Source organism: Pezoporus wallicus, unplaced genomic scaffold, assembly GCF_028554395.1.
Source record: "Pezoporus wallicus isolate ANWC-B61680 ecotype Strahan unplaced genomic scaffold, APGP_CSIRO_Pwel_v1 contig_8803, whole genome shotgun sequence".
Lineage (NCBI taxonomy): Eukaryota > Metazoa > Chordata > Aves > Psittaciformes > Psittacidae > Pezoporus > Pezoporus wallicus.
The window spans coordinates 691,138-709,502 of NW_026635049.1; the positions used below are offsets into that span (position 1 = coordinate 691,138).

Here is an 18,365-nt window from a genome sequence, read left to right on the forward strand (position 1 = left end):
CCAGCCTGGCATGGTCTCTGTTTCAGTACTGAGATATAATTAGTGCCAGTTCTTCAGGGGCTGCCACTCACCATCATGCAACGTTTGCTTTTCTTAGGGATATGACTAACTGGCAAATAATTAAACACGCTCCGGGAAGGAAGAGGAAGGAGGAAAAGCCCAGCTTCAGGAGCCACTCCGCACTTCCAGAGGGCAGAATGAACTTCGACAGTGCCTGAGGAGGGATCCTTGAGCCACCCTCCCACCACAAGGATGCTCAGAGCACCCTGGTGTTGGAGCCACCAAGACGCTGCTGTGCAGGGATGTGATCACAACAAAGAGTCGAGTCACTTTCCCACCAACCACCCGTTTTCCTCATCACTGGTACCTGCACACGGCGCGCGCTGCAGAGGATGCTCTCCCTGCAGAGCCCCTTTAACACAGCAGGTTTTGGCCTCCAGAAAGCCTGGAATTGGATCCCGCTCTTTCTGATGGGTTATTTCGGAGAGGTTTTATGTTTTGTTGGAAGGTATTTTTAGAAGATAATGCGGTTGCAGCTCTCCTGGGAATTCACCTGTCCCCAAGTCATTGCTGCTGAAGCACTTGGCTCAAAGTGTGGAGGAACAGCACAGAGAAACTGGTTTTGCCAATCCAGTAACCTCCTCCTGATGGGGGTGAAACTTTGCAAAGCCAAAGCTTGGCTTTTCTGCCATGTCTGAAGCTCAAGAAGCTGAGAAGCCCCAAAACCTTAAGCTTCGGTTTATATCCAGTTTGCAGGTCAAAGGAGGTGATCCTGCCCCTCTACTCTGCTCTTGCGAGACCTCACCTGGAGCACTGTGTGCAGTTCTGGTGTCCTCAACATAAAAAGGACATGGAGCTGTTGGAACAAGTCCAGAGGAGGCCACGAGGATGATCAGGGGCTGGAGCACCTCCTGTATGAAGACAGGCTGAGAAGAGAAGGCTGCTTGGAGACCTCAGAGCAGCCTTCCAGTATTCGAAGTGGGCCTATAGGGATGCTGGGGAGGGACTCTTCATTAGGGACTGTAGTGATAGGACAAGGGGTAATGGGTTAAAGCTGAAACAGGGGAAGTTTAGATTGGATATAAGGAAGAAGTTCTTTACTGTGAGGGTGGTGAAGCACTGGAATGGGTTGCCCAGGGAGGTTGTGAATGCTCCATCCCTGGCAGTGTTCAAGGCCAGGTTGGACAGAGCCTTGGGCGAGATGGTTTAGTGTGAGGTGTCCCTGCCCATGGCAGGGGGGTTGGAACTGGATGATCTTAAGGTCCTTTCCAACCCTAACTATTCTATGATTCTACCCATGAGAAACCAGGCAAAGACAGGGGAAAAAAACCTCTCAGTTCAACTCTCCACTTAACTGCACCCTAGGGATAAGTTAATGAAAACATCTCCATTTTGCTCTCTCTGGAGGCTTCAGACATCCTTTAATGCCACTCATTCTCCGGTCCTCACCACCCACAATACATCCCCAAGCACCTTGCAGGAGGCTTTGGAAGGTGCCACTGAGCATCCTTGGCACAGGGCTGCTCCTCCATCCCCATCAGCAGCAGGTACCAGTGTGGTTTGGCTCTCTTTCTGCTGAAGTAATGGCAAAGAATGTTGAAGGAATAAACTGGATTCTCTCCAAACCTGTGGCCTTTCGCTTGGAGAAATATTGTGACTCAAGATTTGAAAACGAACAGTATAACATCAAAGAGAAAAGAAATTGAGAAAGAGGGCTTGGAAAGGATTGCAGAGAATAACACTTTTCTGCCATCACCACCACATGCTCCCTCATGCTTTTCACTGCACCTTTGCAGGGAGGCGCTGAGGGTTTGCTTCTGAGGGTGGAAGGCTTTGACCAGGGTCTTATCACACAAAGATCTCTGAGATACCAACCTCAGGGCCCTGCACAGCAGAGCTTCAAGGTGTGGTTTCCCTTCCCTTGGGCCATCTCTTTCCTCCCTCCATTCCTTCACAGCACAGTCCCTGCTCTGCCCTCCAGGCCTGCAATGACTGGTTGCAGTAGATGCAGGCTGCTTCTCACAGAAGGGAACACTAATAGAGTGCTAATTAGGATACTTAATTGTAAATGAAGTTACTCAGCTCCTGCTGAAAACCACCTGCTATTTACTTGTGTGCCTACACCTAGGACAGTGAGAAATGCAGCTTCAGCTGCATTTGACCTTACCTTCACCCGTTCCATGGTCTGGTGGGCAGCAGCAGTCTGAGGTTCAGTCTAGCTGGACAGCTTGTCCAGGGTTTCAAGCCAAGTAAATGTCTTTCCACCTCTACATCCCTCACACAGTAGTTTTGCTAAAGCAGCTATACTCCAGACAAAAACCATCTCAAAATGGAAACGAACCCTGGGTAGATCTGGCGATGTTCCTAACTCCAAATGCAGCTCTATGCCCACATCCTTGCCCTTCTCCCCTTCCTTTGCAGGCTCATTCTTGCACACTGCCTGGGACTTGGAAATCACCAGGGAAGAACCAGCTGGGACTCCCTGAACGTATTTCATACAGGTTGCACTGTAACCTGTGCCTCCACTGCATGCCCCAGCTCTGTGGGGCTCCCTGGGGACGGCTCCAGAGACTGAGGATGCTTCTCAGCAGCACGGCACCAAAAGCACTTTGCCCTCAATAAATCTGGGCCAACGTATCTAGAGCAATACTATGGGGGCTCTGATATTTTAAGGTGTTCATAAATCCTTTCTTAGCTTTGCCCTCCAGGTCCAGCTCCTCCTCTTGGGGTTTTCAAGCTACCCTCTAGTCAAGGCCCCTGGGCTTCACTCCCTGCCCAAGCTGACACAGCTCGTAGGTCTAGTCCCTACCATGGCATGTGGGTCTCAGACAGCACCTGTTCCTACACCCATCATCTGCCATGCTCCAGATCCATCTCCTCAGAAAAGTACTTCTCAGCATGGCACAAGGTGCCCTGGCAAAGGGACAAGTTATCAGCCTCGCTGCTGGAGACTCCTTTCATAAAGCCACGGAATGGTTTGGGTTGGAAGGGACCTTAAAGCTCATCCAGCTTCACCCCCTTGCCATGGGCAGGGACACCTTCCACTAGAGCAGGTTGCTCCAAGCCCCGGGCTCCAACCTGGCCTTGAACACTGCCAGGGATGGGGCAGCCACAGCTTCTCTGGGCACCCTGTGCCAGCGCCTCAGTGCCCTCAGGGAAGGCCTCCTTCCTAAAATCTCATCCCAATCTCCCCTCTAATCCTAATCTACCCAGATCACAGAAAGGATTCAACTGTTTTCCTTACAACACACCAGCTAGGGCTGATGTTGCAGGAGCGGGAAGGAAGCAAACACAAGTAGCCCGAAGGTTAATCAGTGCAACAGCAGCAACCGCTGGCAGGACTTTACATGTTGAGAATTAATGATGTTTCAGGGGATTGCTTCCTTTTGATGAACACTAAGGACCACAATGGGAAGGTTTTACTTGTCTCAGGGGCCTTTGTTAGTCTATTTTCTTTCTCGTACCAAGCAAATATGATTTAAGCACACGCTAACCCGAGCTGGCATGGTGACTTCAAAAGCTCCTGCTGGTAACCAGAACACGCCAAGCACAACCACCAATTCATGAACAGCCTGTTCCTGAGGTCTTTAAGGCAGAATCTCACCACAAACAAGCTATAGGAACTGCTAAAGTAGAAGCAAAGATAGCAACACAGGGTGCGCTTTGCTTCAGTTGCTGGTCAGCAAAGACAGGTCTTCACCCTTACTCCAGCTCTGGAGTCCTGGAGCAACAAGAACAGCCCCCAAATGCTAGTATCAATCCTGCCTTACTGGTACACTCAAAATCTAAAGCCACTTCGCTTCCAAATGCTCTGATTTTGGTTGTTTGCCCTCAACAAAATTAATTCAGGATAATATTCTTTCTAAAAGTGACTGAAAGTCAAATTCACATTCACTGGAGTTAAAATTAGCTCCGTTTATTTATCTGTCGCTAATGCGTGACCCAGGAGGACAAAGACCAGACAGCAGTTGGGATTTAAAATGTGTTTCTAAATGCTGTCATTTCCCAATCTCATTTGCTTCTCTTGCATTCTGACCCAGTCCCATGAATTCCTCCTCACAGGGGCAAGGTTTTCATCAAATTTTCCCAATATAAAAGTGAACTCCAGTGAACCACTGCGCAACAGAGACCTGGCCTGCTATGAACTTGAAAAGCTCCAAGCATATGGTGCTATTTTTGCTTTTAAATGTCTCTGTTCCAGATCAGTCAGATAATATTTGCAACAGTCTTAGAGTGCGACAGCAAGGGGTAAAAGAGGGAGAAGGAAAAAGGAAATCCCAGTGAAGGACAATGGCAGAGCTACAGGGGATGAGGAGATGAAGGAATCCCAGCAGTGGGATGTGCCTGGGGTGACCTCTCCTCAGTTTACCATCACATCAATTATCTACAACACTGAATTAGTAATTTCTCTTGGTTTAAACTAGTTACACACAGGTTATGAGCATGCAAATATAACAGGGTCCACATCTCCCAGCCAGCACAGAGGGAGCTGAGAGCCAACAGCTAACCAAGTACTTACATTTCTGCCTCTGATGGAAATGCAAGGAAAAGCCTTTAGGCCATGTGCATTTGATCATACATGATCTTTATTGGAGACAGGTGGGGTCATTTATTATACAGAAGTAACATCACACCATTCTCTTCCAATTTAATTCCTTTTAAGTCTCCTTATAAATCTGTAGCAAAAGTGCACTTTGTTTTTAATCTATAGTATATATCTTTCAATATTCTCTCTCAGTCAGGTATTTTATCTGTAAAAATGTATCACCAGATATACAAAATACATGTCTAGTGTCCTACATTAAGGTCTGTATTTACCTGTTAGATTATTTCGCTCAGTGCTCTCTTTTAGTTTCATTTTTTGCAAGACTTGGTGATGAGTCTTCTGGGAGTGGCATCACGAGAGGACTCACAGCTTGTGAAGGGAGAAGACTCTTGGCCAGGAACAATTTTCACACAATAGGAACAAGATGACAAGAACATTTGCTGTTGGTGAACACATCTTTGACAATGACAGTACTCTGTATAAAAAAAAAAGCAATTAAAAAACCCAACATCCATATTTTAACTTCTGGAAGAGATGTGCCGGGAGAATGGAACCTGTACCCATCTGGAATACAATGGCAATGGTTAATTTGCACTTTGAAGACAGGAGTTACTTACTAACATTCTGGTCATGGGACAAGAAACAAGAAACACAGAACCACCACAAGAACCTGTTTGTGAAATGCTGGTTTCCTGAGGAGTGTTTTGGTAAAATATTTTCTATCCTGTACAAGCCACAGAATTGCATAAGTTAAATGTCCTCAAGAACAAGCAGCACTGGTACACACCATGAGTGGCTGTGCTGGGAACAACCACACAGAGGACAGCTCTTGTCACCTAATAAGATGGAGAAAGGAAAATACTCATTTCCACTGGTAGTTTAGAGCCAGCTGCAACAAGCTTTGGCACAGCAACAGCACTTGTCAAACAAAGTTACAGAAGATTTTCTGAGATTCCTTACAGACTTCCTCAGTCTCTTCTTTCTAGTTATCCTTGAGATTATAATATATACACACGTAACGGATAGTTACTTTTCATTTCAGTCTTCAAAAGACTGACAATTTCCCCTGTTAAGCAAGGCCTAGAGAGGTAAAACAATCAGAAGCATATTTAGGAGAGCGTTGGGATTCCCAGATCAACACAAACATTAACGACAGACGATGAGAACACTTAGCAAGGGAATCTCTGGGTTGGTTGGTTGGTTTTCCTTCTTACATGTTCATTACCTTGAAGACTAAGAATAACTGGATTAGTGACATAAATAATGCTTCCCCTGGTTAACCCTTCACAATTAGTGCTGTTTCTGTGTATTAGCATAGATTCAAAATGCTAGTTGCATCAGTTTATTGTGTACTGAAATGTTGAACAGATCCTGTTTCAGAATGAGGGCACTTTTGGTTTATGCAATAGCTTCAAGAAATGCTTTAACTTCAAGCTTTCTACAGCAACTGGTTGCCAGGCTTGCTCTTCAAAAAGGTAACTGCTTTTCTGCTCCCCTTAAATCTGCAGCAACGTGGCTCTGAGTCAAAACCTCTGCTTCGAAAGAAAAATGCACAATATGGAGAAAGTCCTATACCTTCTGAAGAAGAAACAGAACAGTAAAACCAAGAAGCAGCAGCGCTGTTAGTGTTATCTAAACCCAACATAATGCATAACGGGGCAGTTTACAATGCTGCGGAGTGAGTTTTTTGTCTGCTTTTTTATAAAAATTACAGACTTGACATTTCCAATACATCTTAGCTTTGTACTGCTTCTCAAGTCTGAGTCACCAAAAATATCCAGCAACCAGCTGCTGCTCATATCCTAAAATATGCCTTCAGCTGACACTGAATATTGAAATCATTCTGCTAAAATACAGAAAAACGACGATGGCAGAAACCAAGGTATAGCCTCAGGCCAACGTTACATGGTAAAAATCCTATAATGCTACTTTTAAATCTCTTTTTCAGTTCATGAACAAATAAGCAGCCAGGTTTCAAGTAGAGGTAACACAGATTTTGGAAGATAGCACGTAAAAAAAGCCCAGAAAGAAAACTGGAACAAAAGCTCTTCTTGTTAACGGCAGTCAGCACTAATCCTCCACGAAATGTCGGGGAGAAACCTTTAGTCACCCCGCTGAATCTGTCCTGGTCCTACAGCAACAACGAGGAACTGCTTCTGCTGTCACAAATATGCTCCATTTGGACATATCTTGATCCCTTTTTTTCTTTTCTTCATATACAGGTATCTTTTGTCTTAGTCTCTTGACTGGTAGAAGAGAATATAGCCAGATTCTGAGTTTTTGGAAATGTCTGATGTTAACCCATAGAATTCTTCAATGGCTTGGGCATCAATTTTCTGGAAATCAATGAGAGTTAGAGTTAGCCTCAGTCAAAGCATCACCCGCAGAACCCCCTTCCCAGACTAATCCTTATTTCCATTTCTTGGAGGTGATGCTAGAAAGCCCCACACTATTAATACAGAGACATTTCAGTATCATTGAATACAACCAAGACATCTTTTCCATTTAATACCTTATTCACTATTGAAAAAAAGGAAATCAAGATGAAATAATAAACCTCTCTGAAGTGGTGCACTCTTAAACTGGACTATAAAAAAGGGATCCATGAAAATGTATCCTTAAAAGAGTAAACGACATTTTTAGATCTGCTTTCTCATCTGGACTAGCATTATCCTTCCTGACTCTAGGTTTGTAGTGTAAACAAAAAATGCAGTCACTGATCATCAAAGATTTTTGTGCAGTTGGAAGTATATAAGGACTATCTTGAGCAGATTTAATATTCACCTAAAGTAACTCCAGATTTTAAAGTTCTTGTGACCCTCTTACATAGAGAAGTCCTGAAAGTGCCACTGGTAATTATAGCATGAAATCTGTGGATCTCATCTGATTGTGATGATCTGGTCATACGAGAGCTGTCCTTCCTCAGGATCTGCTGGTACAATGCCTAATGGGTATTACTACAAAGTTTGTGTTTTAAGAGAAATAAATTATTTGCCATATGAATAGAATTAAACGGTGTGTTTATATCTAAAGTTGTGAACTATACGCAGAAAAGCATTTTTTCACTTTACAGTCCAACCAGCAAGGCCTGTAGGGCATTTGAAAGGGCTTTTAATGATGCAAGTTCTACAGTCTTGATCCCACTCCTGAGAAGAACTGGCTTCACATTACTAAATTTGATTCTGCAGTTGGAGGAGAGCAAGCATGGAGACCAAACCACTGAAATAATATACTCCCAATGACCTGTGTTGCTCAGCACTCCACTGTGTTTTAGCATCTCAAAATACTTTTAGGAGTCTAGATTCACAGAGATGAGGGGCTGAAGTAGCCCAAATTTGTTGTGGAGGACCAAAGGAAGACTAGCCTAAAGTTCTCCTTAATTCCCCAAGGTATAAAGTTGAGGAAGCAAAGAAATGCTCAGAGAACAAGAAGCTCTGGGCTGAACACCTGCTTTGATCATGAGAGGGAACAGCAGAGACCAACTTGTGCTTACATCTTAAAAGAAAGGGAGCACGCTATGACTCCACCAAGAAGCCTCCTCAGCTACAGAGTCTATTTGGCAGTGAGCTAAATCATTGCTCACCAGACTTCAGCATCACCAGCAAACACAAAAGCCCTGGTTTCTCTGCGCAGCACTGCCAAATGTGCAAGTTTAGGCCATCCTTTCCCCAGCCTTTCTGAAGCACAAGAGACATAAGAAGTTTCCAGAAGGTGCATCTAACTACAGGACAGAGCCGCAGAAATTGTCCATTGTATAGTTTTGTTTAACATCTTCTGCTAAAATAAAAGGGGGGGGGGGGGGAACCCCAAACAGCTGTTTTGTCTTTGTCTTCTCCATTCAAGGACTTCAGAGAAGCTGAGGGCTTTTGTGTTTTCACACACTTTATTAACGTAATGTCTACTACAAACTTAGACCCACATTTTAACAGGAAAATAGCAAAAGAACATTTTTCAGCCATTGTAATATATTTAGCAGACAACTCAAACATGTTTTATTCTAAGTGCCAACTAACTTGCCATGCAATCAAGCCTATTTCTAGGACTCATTTTGAATGCAACTCAAACGTTTGATGTAGATTAATTCATCCCACAGATATTTTTAGCCTTATCACAGCAAAACTGACTTCCTCCTTTATTTTGCTATCCACAAAAAACCACAGTGGAACTGAAAGAATGTGCATATGCGCTTTATTCTTCCCATCCTTAATTGGCCAGACATATTGCGGACAGCAAACTTTTAACCAGTTGTAGCTTTAGAGTAACAACCAGTTGATGGTTACTTTTAGGATTCTCTAGCCTTACCTGGCATGAAGACTATTTTTCCTGTTAACCGAGTTTACATATCCTTTGCTCATCTTCAGACAACTATTCTGGTTCCCCAAATCAAATCCTTCTTTCCCACATGATTCATAGCGCTTAACTGGATGCTGCAGATTTCTGACCAAGCATTTAAGCAAATACATACAATCAATCTCCCTCTTTGCTCAATGTGGAGAGCTCCCTGGATGGACATTTTCCCCTGTTTCAGATAAACATTGTCACTGTGATGTATCACTTAGCTGCTCTAATGACAACATGTCAAATTAGCCAGAGATCATTTACTCGGGTTTCTCAATTAATTTTCTTGGCACAGGATCCCATTTGGACTGATCTGCCTCCTGGATTTGATGCAGCTCCTTTTCACATATGCTGTAGTATGTTTGATTACCATCTATCTTCAATTTAATTGAAAGTTGGCTTTCCAACCAAATCCAAACAGATAAATAAACATGACTTCACTGCTTCTGACATTTACTGGGTAATAAGGATAAACTACTTCCTACTGACAGTTCAGAGCTATTAATTCACATCACTTGCCAAAAATGCAACAAAGCTTTTTAAGGGGAAAAAGCTTTCTCCTGGGTTCTCTTTCAGTTGCAACATCTTTATATAGGTACAAGGGCTTTGGACTCATCTTCTGAAGTCTGCTAAGTAATACCTGGTTTGCTATGGAGCCAGTTCACACCTAGAATGTTAAAGCGTGCAAGGATTTAAAAAAGGGTAAAAAATAACCTTTCAGGTTCCGAAGAGTCTCTGAAGAGTAGAAGGCTCCTACGTTTGGCCCCAAATCTAGAAACTTATACAGAATCCACATTTTAGGGGCTATTGGAGGGTTTTACCACTCCGTTTTTGAGGACAACCTCTGTAATGTCATACGTAGCAATATATTTCCCCTAGTGCCACCTTATGACTATCACAAGCAGTCTGAAAGCAGTACTTAGTCAAGTTCAGAATAGATATTTCAACTATCTAGGCAGCAGATGAAGTGACAAAAGTAGTTGTGGCTTCAGTTTTTCAGTGCACAGCCTGCAGCACTAGTAAGGAACTAACCCTCAAGAGTTGATGACTAAGTGGGATGAGAGAACAAATGAGTAAAACTGCAGCTACTTCATCCAGCAGCCTGTAGCATCAGGAGGAGGAGAGCAGTCTCCGCTATCCTGTTCTCTGTGATCACTGAATCACCAGAAATTCAGGTGAGTTCTAGAAGGTGGAGGAAAGAGTGGTATTTCTTTAAGAGAAGCAAGTCAGAGGTAAGCTTCATGTTCATCACACTTAGGAAGCTTTAACAACAGACAGTCAGTGAAAAGATCCTGTGGAAAACCCCAGGAGGGGTCCTGGAGCTACATCCTCCAAAGCAGGTCAAGGAGCAGCTTGTTCATCAGAAAGGGACAGTGATCTCAACTGAATCGTGCAAAACTCACATGCAATTTTTCATGCCCTCCTCTGGTAGGAACAAAGCCTGAATTCCACAGAAAACAAACATATGCAAACACCAGCCAGGGAGAGAGAATCTTCTAGCAGGAAAAGGAGTCTTACGCTTCTGGATCCCACAGCCAGGGCAGAGGTAGTGCTACAGGATAGAACTATGCTGCTGAGCATGATCAAGACAGTGAAACCATGGAAAGCACAAACGTAGAAGTTTCAGATCAAAGAGCTTTATTTTTACAGCATTTTAAATAAATTCTGTAAAAGATGAACTTAAAGAAAGCCATGATTAAAGCCAGAAAACCAACTTAAAGGAAAAAAGAAGGCATCCCTCCAGAAGAGAGGAACTACATACTTTTGACAGTTCCTTGAATTTACGATCCCATAACAGGCAGTGCATATTTAAACGCTGTATTTTGGCACATCTCTAAGTGACAGCAGTGTTTGCAGATAAAAAGAAACCCTGTTTTGACCTAAATAATAAGATACAACATAGAAGTGACTGATAGAAAGCAAATACAGAACAACGAGATGGTTATTTTATATCTTCTTTTAAAATGTAAAATTTATCTCCTGGCTGGAAAAAGACAGTCAATACTTGAATTTAAAAATATTGAGGTGAATGCTGCTTCCAAAATTAGCTGACACAATTACAGACTTTGTTCATGACAGATACAGAGGAAAATAACCCTCAAAATATAATAATGGGAGAAAGTCAACTGTTCACAGCCATACAAGCTGTCCAAATTATCAGGAAGTCACCTCTGATGCACAAAGCAAAGAAAAAGACAAAAAAGGAGAACATACTACATCTTCTTTATTTCAATGCAAGCAAAGATTTTGCTGTGCCTATTTAGATCAGGCCTTAATTTCCCCATGAGATCTGAGAGGCAAACAGTACACTTCCATCTCTACAAAAAGCAGTTCCACTGTGGTTTTTGTTCTACTGTTTGATATTTGTTTAATAATTACGTGAAAGACATAGAACTATAAATAGTTTGGGTATTGGTCTTTACAGTTATGTCAGTAGAAAAGTTGAGGAAAAATCTGCTTGAGCAGACTGTTAAAACATTATTGCTAACAGTCCAAACATCTTGGTATGCTCTCAGGACCTTACTAGAGTCTCCCACATCTTTTTCTAACAGTTTTTCCACACTTCAATTTCTTGGAGAAAATTGCCTAGAGAAAAAGATCAGAAGTTCTTAGATGCAGCAATGAGATGCAACTATCACAAAGCAAGTTAGTGGCAAAAAGGAGTCCCAAAGGTGGGTTGAAGTTAGAGCATTTTACATCTTGAATAAGACAATTTCAGCCTGACAAGGTGCATACCACCCTGTGCCTGAGGTGTCAATGCAGCCCTTGTGTTTGGTTGCCCTTGTCCGTACTAGTTCTACAACAAAGATGTACAAGAATGCCCAAGTTTGCTTTTGAAATGTCCAGAATTATTTTGTGCACAGGTTTCACTGAAATACTTTCATAGGTGCAAAAGCTGACCCCAGACATAAAACCAGAGCTGGACATTGATGATGCCTACACTTGTTTTCACCATGTTATACTGTACCTACCTCTACAATGTCATCATCAAACAGCAACCAGAAGCCATGGCTCTTCACAATGGTGATATAATGTCCACGGTTTGGACCACTGCCAGAGAAAAGGATTGAAGACTTATTACTCTTGTGCCTACAAAGGCAGGCCCACTGCTCCCACATGACTCCAGCTATTACTGGCAGTTAGATTTCTCAGCTCCTTGTGCTGTCTAACATTACTCATAACATCATGTAGGTTCTTACACTTTGTCAAATTGCTTGAAATAAAATTTCTGTCTTGCCAAATGCAATATAGCCAAACTACACAATTTGTAAGTATTTCATATAGTCATTCGTATATTAAAAAAGCAACATTAAGGCCATTTTTTTTTCAATCACTGCTTTGTTACATTCACCACTGCTGAGTACTCTGACCACTTGAAAAATCTGAGTTACCAATCTACTAACCTCAAATTCTGAGAGAACAGCCCAGGGACATGATGGAAAAAATAAATATAAATATATATATTCCCCACCTTCCAGCTTTACTTTTTACTTAGGTTCTACATAAGGCTTTAAAATAACCTATATTCATATCAGCTTCAGGCAGAAGAAAGTACTTCTCTAGTCCTTCCAGAATTGTGTGTAACACTACCGGTCACAGAATGAAACTTCTCTGTTTAGAGCAACTAAATGAAAAGTAGAAGTATAAGGGCAAAATACTTAAAAACAAGTTCTGAGAAGTCAAATATTTAGAAAATATAGTTTCTCTTAAGTCTTTGGTAAGTTTCTAGTAAGAACTGAAGCCCAAGGAGTCACAGGGCTCCTAAAAGATGAGTTTGAGAAGAAAAGGCAAAGCCATTTAATACATCTGAATTATTATTCACCACTGTTAAAACATGTAAGTGTAGTTACAGGTACTGCAAAATAAGAATCTACAGAAGAAAATGAGCAACCTGCTCTAGTGGAAAGTGTCCTTGCCGGTGGCAGGGGGTTGGAACTGGAGGAGCTTTAAGACCCCTTCCAACCCAAACCGTTCTATGAAATTGCATAGGATAAGATCTTAAAATGATAAAAATAAATAAACCCCAGCACAACTGTACCACAACAGAAATCACCTAGAATGTTATGCAGTTTATTTACACTAAAACCTGTGCAATATTAGCACGTTGATTCTATTGTCTTGCTCCTCACAAGCACAGTTCAAAACATTTGGGTGCTGTAATAACTTATTACTTCAAAACTCCCACTTCCAGAGGGCAGCTGTATTTTTTTTGCTTTCCATGGCTGCTTTTTTTTCTTAAAAGCGCTTAAAAATATTTTCCTCTTTGCTTTTAAAAAACAGAATTAAAGCCACAACAACAACAACAAAAGTAATAGAATATGGGGATTTTAAACCTCCGCAGTACACAGCTTACGCCACACGGTGGCACCAGCTTCTAAAAAACCTTCAATGGTTTCCCAAGTAGCACCATGAGAACAGTGACTCGACTCTGTTTTAGTACGTGTTTTTCCAAGATTTGTTTTTATTTTATTCAACTTTCCTGGAAAGTAGGTTTGGGAATGTTTTTTTTTTTCTTGTTGTTTTTGAGTTTTTAAAGCCTGCTCTTACTTTGCTGCAGCTCAAAGGAACAACTTGTCTGAATTGCCATCATACCTGAAAGCTGATGAAAGAACAAAGCTTAAACTGCGTACTCAGAAAGCAATATTTAAAGCAGTAAAAAGACTGAACACTGTTGGACAACTAGCTCTGATGCTGCTCAGCATGCTCCAATACTGTCAGGCACCACACTGATAACATAAAATGGCATACAGTTGACAGACTCCTTTGAAATTGCAAGGGAATACATTTAAGGTCCAGAAAGCACAAAACCAACGTACCTGCCACAGTGAACAACTACAGCCACGAGGTCATACATTCTGTCAGGATTTGTAGCATCTCCTGAAGTGTTGAAGAGCCGGAGCTCCAAAGGAAAGACTACCCGGTAGGAGAGTTTGGTGTATCGATGCAGCTGGTCCATGTACTTGAACCTTTTTAAGTGCAGAGCTAGAATCATGGGCAACTTTTTCACTCTCATTCTGAACCACAAAAATATGTTAGACAAAGAACAAGGAGTTAGCAGATCACCTAAAACAAAGCTTTGTTCAAAACCAATTTTAATATGAAAAAGCTTCTTAGAAGGCTTCTAAAATGTTGATGAAGATTTTCAAAAGGCTGCTTTTCTCATGTATATTCCAGTGAGAAAAATGCAGTATTTATTCTGAATTATTAACTACACAACTGGCATCTAAATGCAGGACAAATGTCTATGTTGAAAACACCAGGTTTTCATCACATGAGTGGGAAGAAACAGATAAATCTGTCCTGCTGCTCCGGCTGTGACCAAGTAAGAGTGAAAAGTAACATTTCTGTATATAGTATTCATAGTGAAAGCAGATGGGATGGTTTTCAGTGGCTTTAAGCTGATTAATGCTAACTGGGGAAAACACGAATGTCTGGAAGCACCAGATAGAAGCTCTTCTGGGAGGAATACAAAATTAATCTCTTCATTTCTCTCTGATGAGGTTGCCATAAAGTTATTTGGTGTCCCAGCTTTTCCTTACTCCTTCCCCTAACACAGACTTAAACAGTCTTAATGTTTCGTTTCACTGAATTCACAAGGTGTATTTTTCCAACAGCTGCCGATTTTAAAGAGCATTTACATTAGCCTGAATATTTGAACCTTACCTCTTCTGTGCTTCCTGTTTACTGCGGCACTGCTCACAATAGTATTTATATTCACTGCAGAGAGTTTCAGTATTACTAAATCCTCTGTGGAAATGAAAGAAAAGTCAGATAAGCAGGGACAGTTACTCAGACCATCCAGTTCTAAGTTACTGCTAATAATGCTGAAAATAACCAAAGTACACACAGAAGATGAAATTCTTCTTATTCATATCGCTCGTAGCCCCCAAACACATTTTAGGTGTAGCTGTCCCAGTCTTGAGATGTACTATCAAAGTTCAGCTGGAAAAATTACACCCTCAAGTATTAACTGCATACTTTCTGGGCAGGAATCAAACACGGCACATAAACAGCAATAACGTGATTGTGTGTTGTTTCCAAAGGTAGCCACTCCATGTTTTCCAGACATTAAATGTTAACACCTATAGCCATTAGCCACTGACTAGCCAAACGTGGATTATCTTTCAGCTCCTAGCAATTATACATCCATTATCAGCTATTAAAAAGCCAGATGCTACATGCAACTTGCAGTATCCAAGCAGCTGATAAGCCTTGGAGCTAGCAGTTAAATACAAAGGGCAAATTTCTACCGGGGAAAAAAAACCCCATAAATCTAACCACAAACATGAGGACCAGGCAACTGAAATGCAGTAACAATGTTAAAATAAATAGCAATTTATTATGAAACCAAACATACTATGTTTCATTTTGATAAAACCTGACTACATACCACTAAGAAATCACCATACTCATTAGCTACTAAAACCCAGAGGAACCAGCAGCCTCAGAAACTCAGGATGAAAGTAAAATAAACATGGTTTAATGTATGAACATGATTTAGCATAAGTCAAAGCCTAGATCTGTCACACAACAGGTCAGCTACACCAGCTCTTTCCTTCTGACCAAGGGTAGGTATTTTTTCCATCCCAAAATACTTTCATTTACCTTAGACAGTGTGTAATTGATGTATTTTGTTCCACATCAACCGACAGATCCAGAAAGTCCTCATCTTTGCTACTAACCTTGAAGAAGAAGAAAAAAAAGAAGAAATATTTCATAACAGTTTAGAACTGGCAGATTTCTTTTAACCAGTTGCGGGATGGTGCAATGCCGTTGCTGCAGGTAGAGAGCTTCATGATAAAAAGTAAATACACGCACACAGAGGCCTTTTCTTGAGGTGAACTAAAACTGAAGAAATAAGCTGTGTTGTTACAATCCAGAGATTAATATTAAGGGGAAGAAAAAAAACCAAAACAAAAAAACAAGAATAAAACCAAAAAAGCCACAAAAAACCCAAGCCCCAGACCCCTTCTTGCAAAACATCTGTCCCCCTTGAGACTCCAAGACACATCTGCTTACTCCACTGGCAAAACCAAGTTTTTAACCACTCAGAGCTGGAGAAGCTCTAAGTGTATCCCACTCTGCTCTGCAGACTGAGCTAGCTTCCTGCTGCATTTCAGAGTTTAACAGTAAATAGGAAGTGGAAAATCAGGCAGATGGGGTTTCAATTAAATGAGTTAGCAGTCAGGAAAAGCAGCTTTCCATTTGTGGAACAGTCACATTTCGTTTCAAAATTCTTGAGACAATATTAAGATCATTTTTAGAGCTTTTACTCACCACATAGCCCTAACTTAGATTTTAAATGCCAAGAACAGTCATTTCAGTTGTAATCACATCTCTCTTTTTTTCTCTCCCCATCTGGGTTTTCATTTTCTTTTTTAGAAATATTAAATCAGAGAACATGACTAACTACAATTTCCTGATCTGAAGGTGGTGTGGTTCTTCTAATTCTAGATGCTGCAGCACTTCATCTGCTCTCAGAGTGCTGATGGACCAGCACCAAGAAGCACAGATTTCCCGTTTAAGAAATTCAGTTTAACCCAGAATTAAATAAATAGTGAGCAGTTCTGATGTAGAAACACAACATCAACTATCAACCACTGACACAGGAAATAACATGAAGACAAAAAGGCAGCTTGTATCAGTCAGGTGCAGACTGCCTTGATGGAAACAGGGAGGAGGAACAGAAAAAACACTACGCTCTTTCTGAGAAACATACCTTAATGAGTATTGGTTTGAACATAGAGGTGATACAGTCATAAAATAGGCTATGCTCCGTATTTTAATAGAGAGAGTGCAATCTCATCTATCCTAATAAATGAAAAAGTGTGCTTAGTATTAGGGAAAATGATCCAGAGCCTGTCAAAAATCTAAGAGGTTTGGGTTTGTTTTAAACGTACAGCCTCACAGTTAAGACATCTGGTTTCATTGGTTAGTGTTCCTTGGAAGATTTCATGGACCCACGTCAGATCAGTCTTGTCTCCTTCTTCACTCTCGATGCTGCCATTCTGCAGTTTGCCATTCTGCTTCTCCTGCTTTTTCTCTTCTTGCAGTAAGTCAGCAATCGTGTTAAGTAGGTAGTTTAGGAATTCATGTGCATCCTGCTGCATATAATTATCAAATAATTCTGGAAAGAAAGAGATCAAAAAGAATGAAAATACACAGATACTTCATAATATCAAGTTATTGCACTTTTAGCAATCAGTGCCTGCCCTTCCCCCTTCTCTACCCTATCATACAACTGTGGGTTACACACTCAAGAGTCTTTGAAGACTTGCACTTCGTTATTCTCACAGCAGACATTAGGTTACCCCCATCTACTCCTCAGCTGGCAAGAAACAGGTGGATGCAAAATAACATAGAGGAAACTGAGTTTGGGCATTTCTTGGAACTGAAGCAAACCACAAGTGGTTTGAAGGGGTTGTTGTTGGGTTTTCTTCCTTTTGGGAGGGAGAAAACTAAAGACATTCAGATGAGTTGCCTTGGGCTATTAGTTCATTAAGTCCAGTATCAAAAGGCAAAAATCCCCTGCTCTGAGTTTGTTATCTTTCAAATTCAAGCAGGGATGATAAATCAACACACAGAACTCTTCCTCACAAAGCAGCCCTGGGAAATAGCCACTAGTTCTCATCATTAGGAATTTATCCCACCACAAATGTAAGAGAGCAAGCTAAGAGTGGCTGAGTCTCCCCGGAGAGTTCAACTCTGCCGAACTCCATGACATCTGTGTAGCCCATGACAATTTCTAGCAACAGCTGAAGTGTGCTGACTTGCAGCAGACCTCCACAGAGCACCATACCAATGGGGAATAACTGGAGCACCAAGACTTGTATACATGCTCTGTACTTGGCCTGTGCAAGCAGAGAAACAAAGATACCCAGATAGTCCTCTTTGACACAGCACAGTTCTGATACAATCTCTGTTCCTATGCTACAGAGGTGGTGAAAAATCACACCACAAACAGCAGTTCAAAAATCCTCCAGAAATCTGTTAAAACCTGACTATTCGGACTCATTAAGAAATAAACTGGTTTTACATGCTAATATCTACATAAAAACTTCATTTATTCATTTACCATTTTCTTTCCTCAATCGGGAAATAAATTTCTTGGGTGGGATGACTCCCACCTTCTTCTTTTGCGTAGCAATACTGTTGAAGAGATCAGAGAGGCACGTCAGGAGGCTTTCCTTCTTTCGAGGCTGCACTTTGTATGCCAAAACCTTTTCCCGAAATGGACGACAGAAATAAAGTGCCTGTAAGACTGAGTTGCAGTAGCAGGTATTGCCGAACTGGTTGAAACAGAACAGAAGGGAAAACAAACATTCTCAGATTGGGTTTGTTAAAAAGTAGTAACAGAAAGAGGCTGCTCTTTAAGAAGGTCACATACTGAAAATGGAAAAGTTCTCTGTCAGAGTTCATTTACTGGTGAAATACTAGGAGGTATGGTGTAAAAGACTCATCCTTGTATTATCCCAGCTGG

The 18,365-nt window shown here is 41.5% G+C and overlaps 1 protein-coding gene across 1 annotated transcript in view; it reads right to left on the bottom strand.

The window, feature by feature from the left end:
• Positions 1 to 4,564: 4,564 nt before the first annotated feature.
• Positions 4,565 to 18,365, bottom strand: part of LOC130594662 (ubiquitin carboxyl-terminal hydrolase 12-like) — a 29,909-nt gene continuing 16,108 nt past the window's right edge. The window contains exons 3-9 of the mRNA XM_057400714.1: positions 17,961 to 18,174; positions 16,786 to 17,012; positions 15,491 to 15,567; positions 14,549 to 14,632; positions 13,702 to 13,899; positions 11,857 to 11,935; positions 4,565 to 6,882 (exon numbers count right to left, since the gene is read on the bottom strand). Of these exons, the coding sequence (XP_057256697.1) occupies positions 6,781 to 6,882; positions 11,857 to 11,935; positions 13,702 to 13,899; positions 14,549 to 14,632; positions 15,491 to 15,567; positions 16,786 to 17,012; positions 17,961 to 18,174 (981 nt within the window). The 3' untranslated portion in view covers positions 4,565 to 6,780. The remainder of the gene's footprint in view (positions 6,883 to 11,856; positions 11,936 to 13,701; positions 13,900 to 14,548; positions 14,633 to 15,490; positions 15,568 to 16,785; positions 17,013 to 17,960; positions 18,175 to 18,365) is intronic.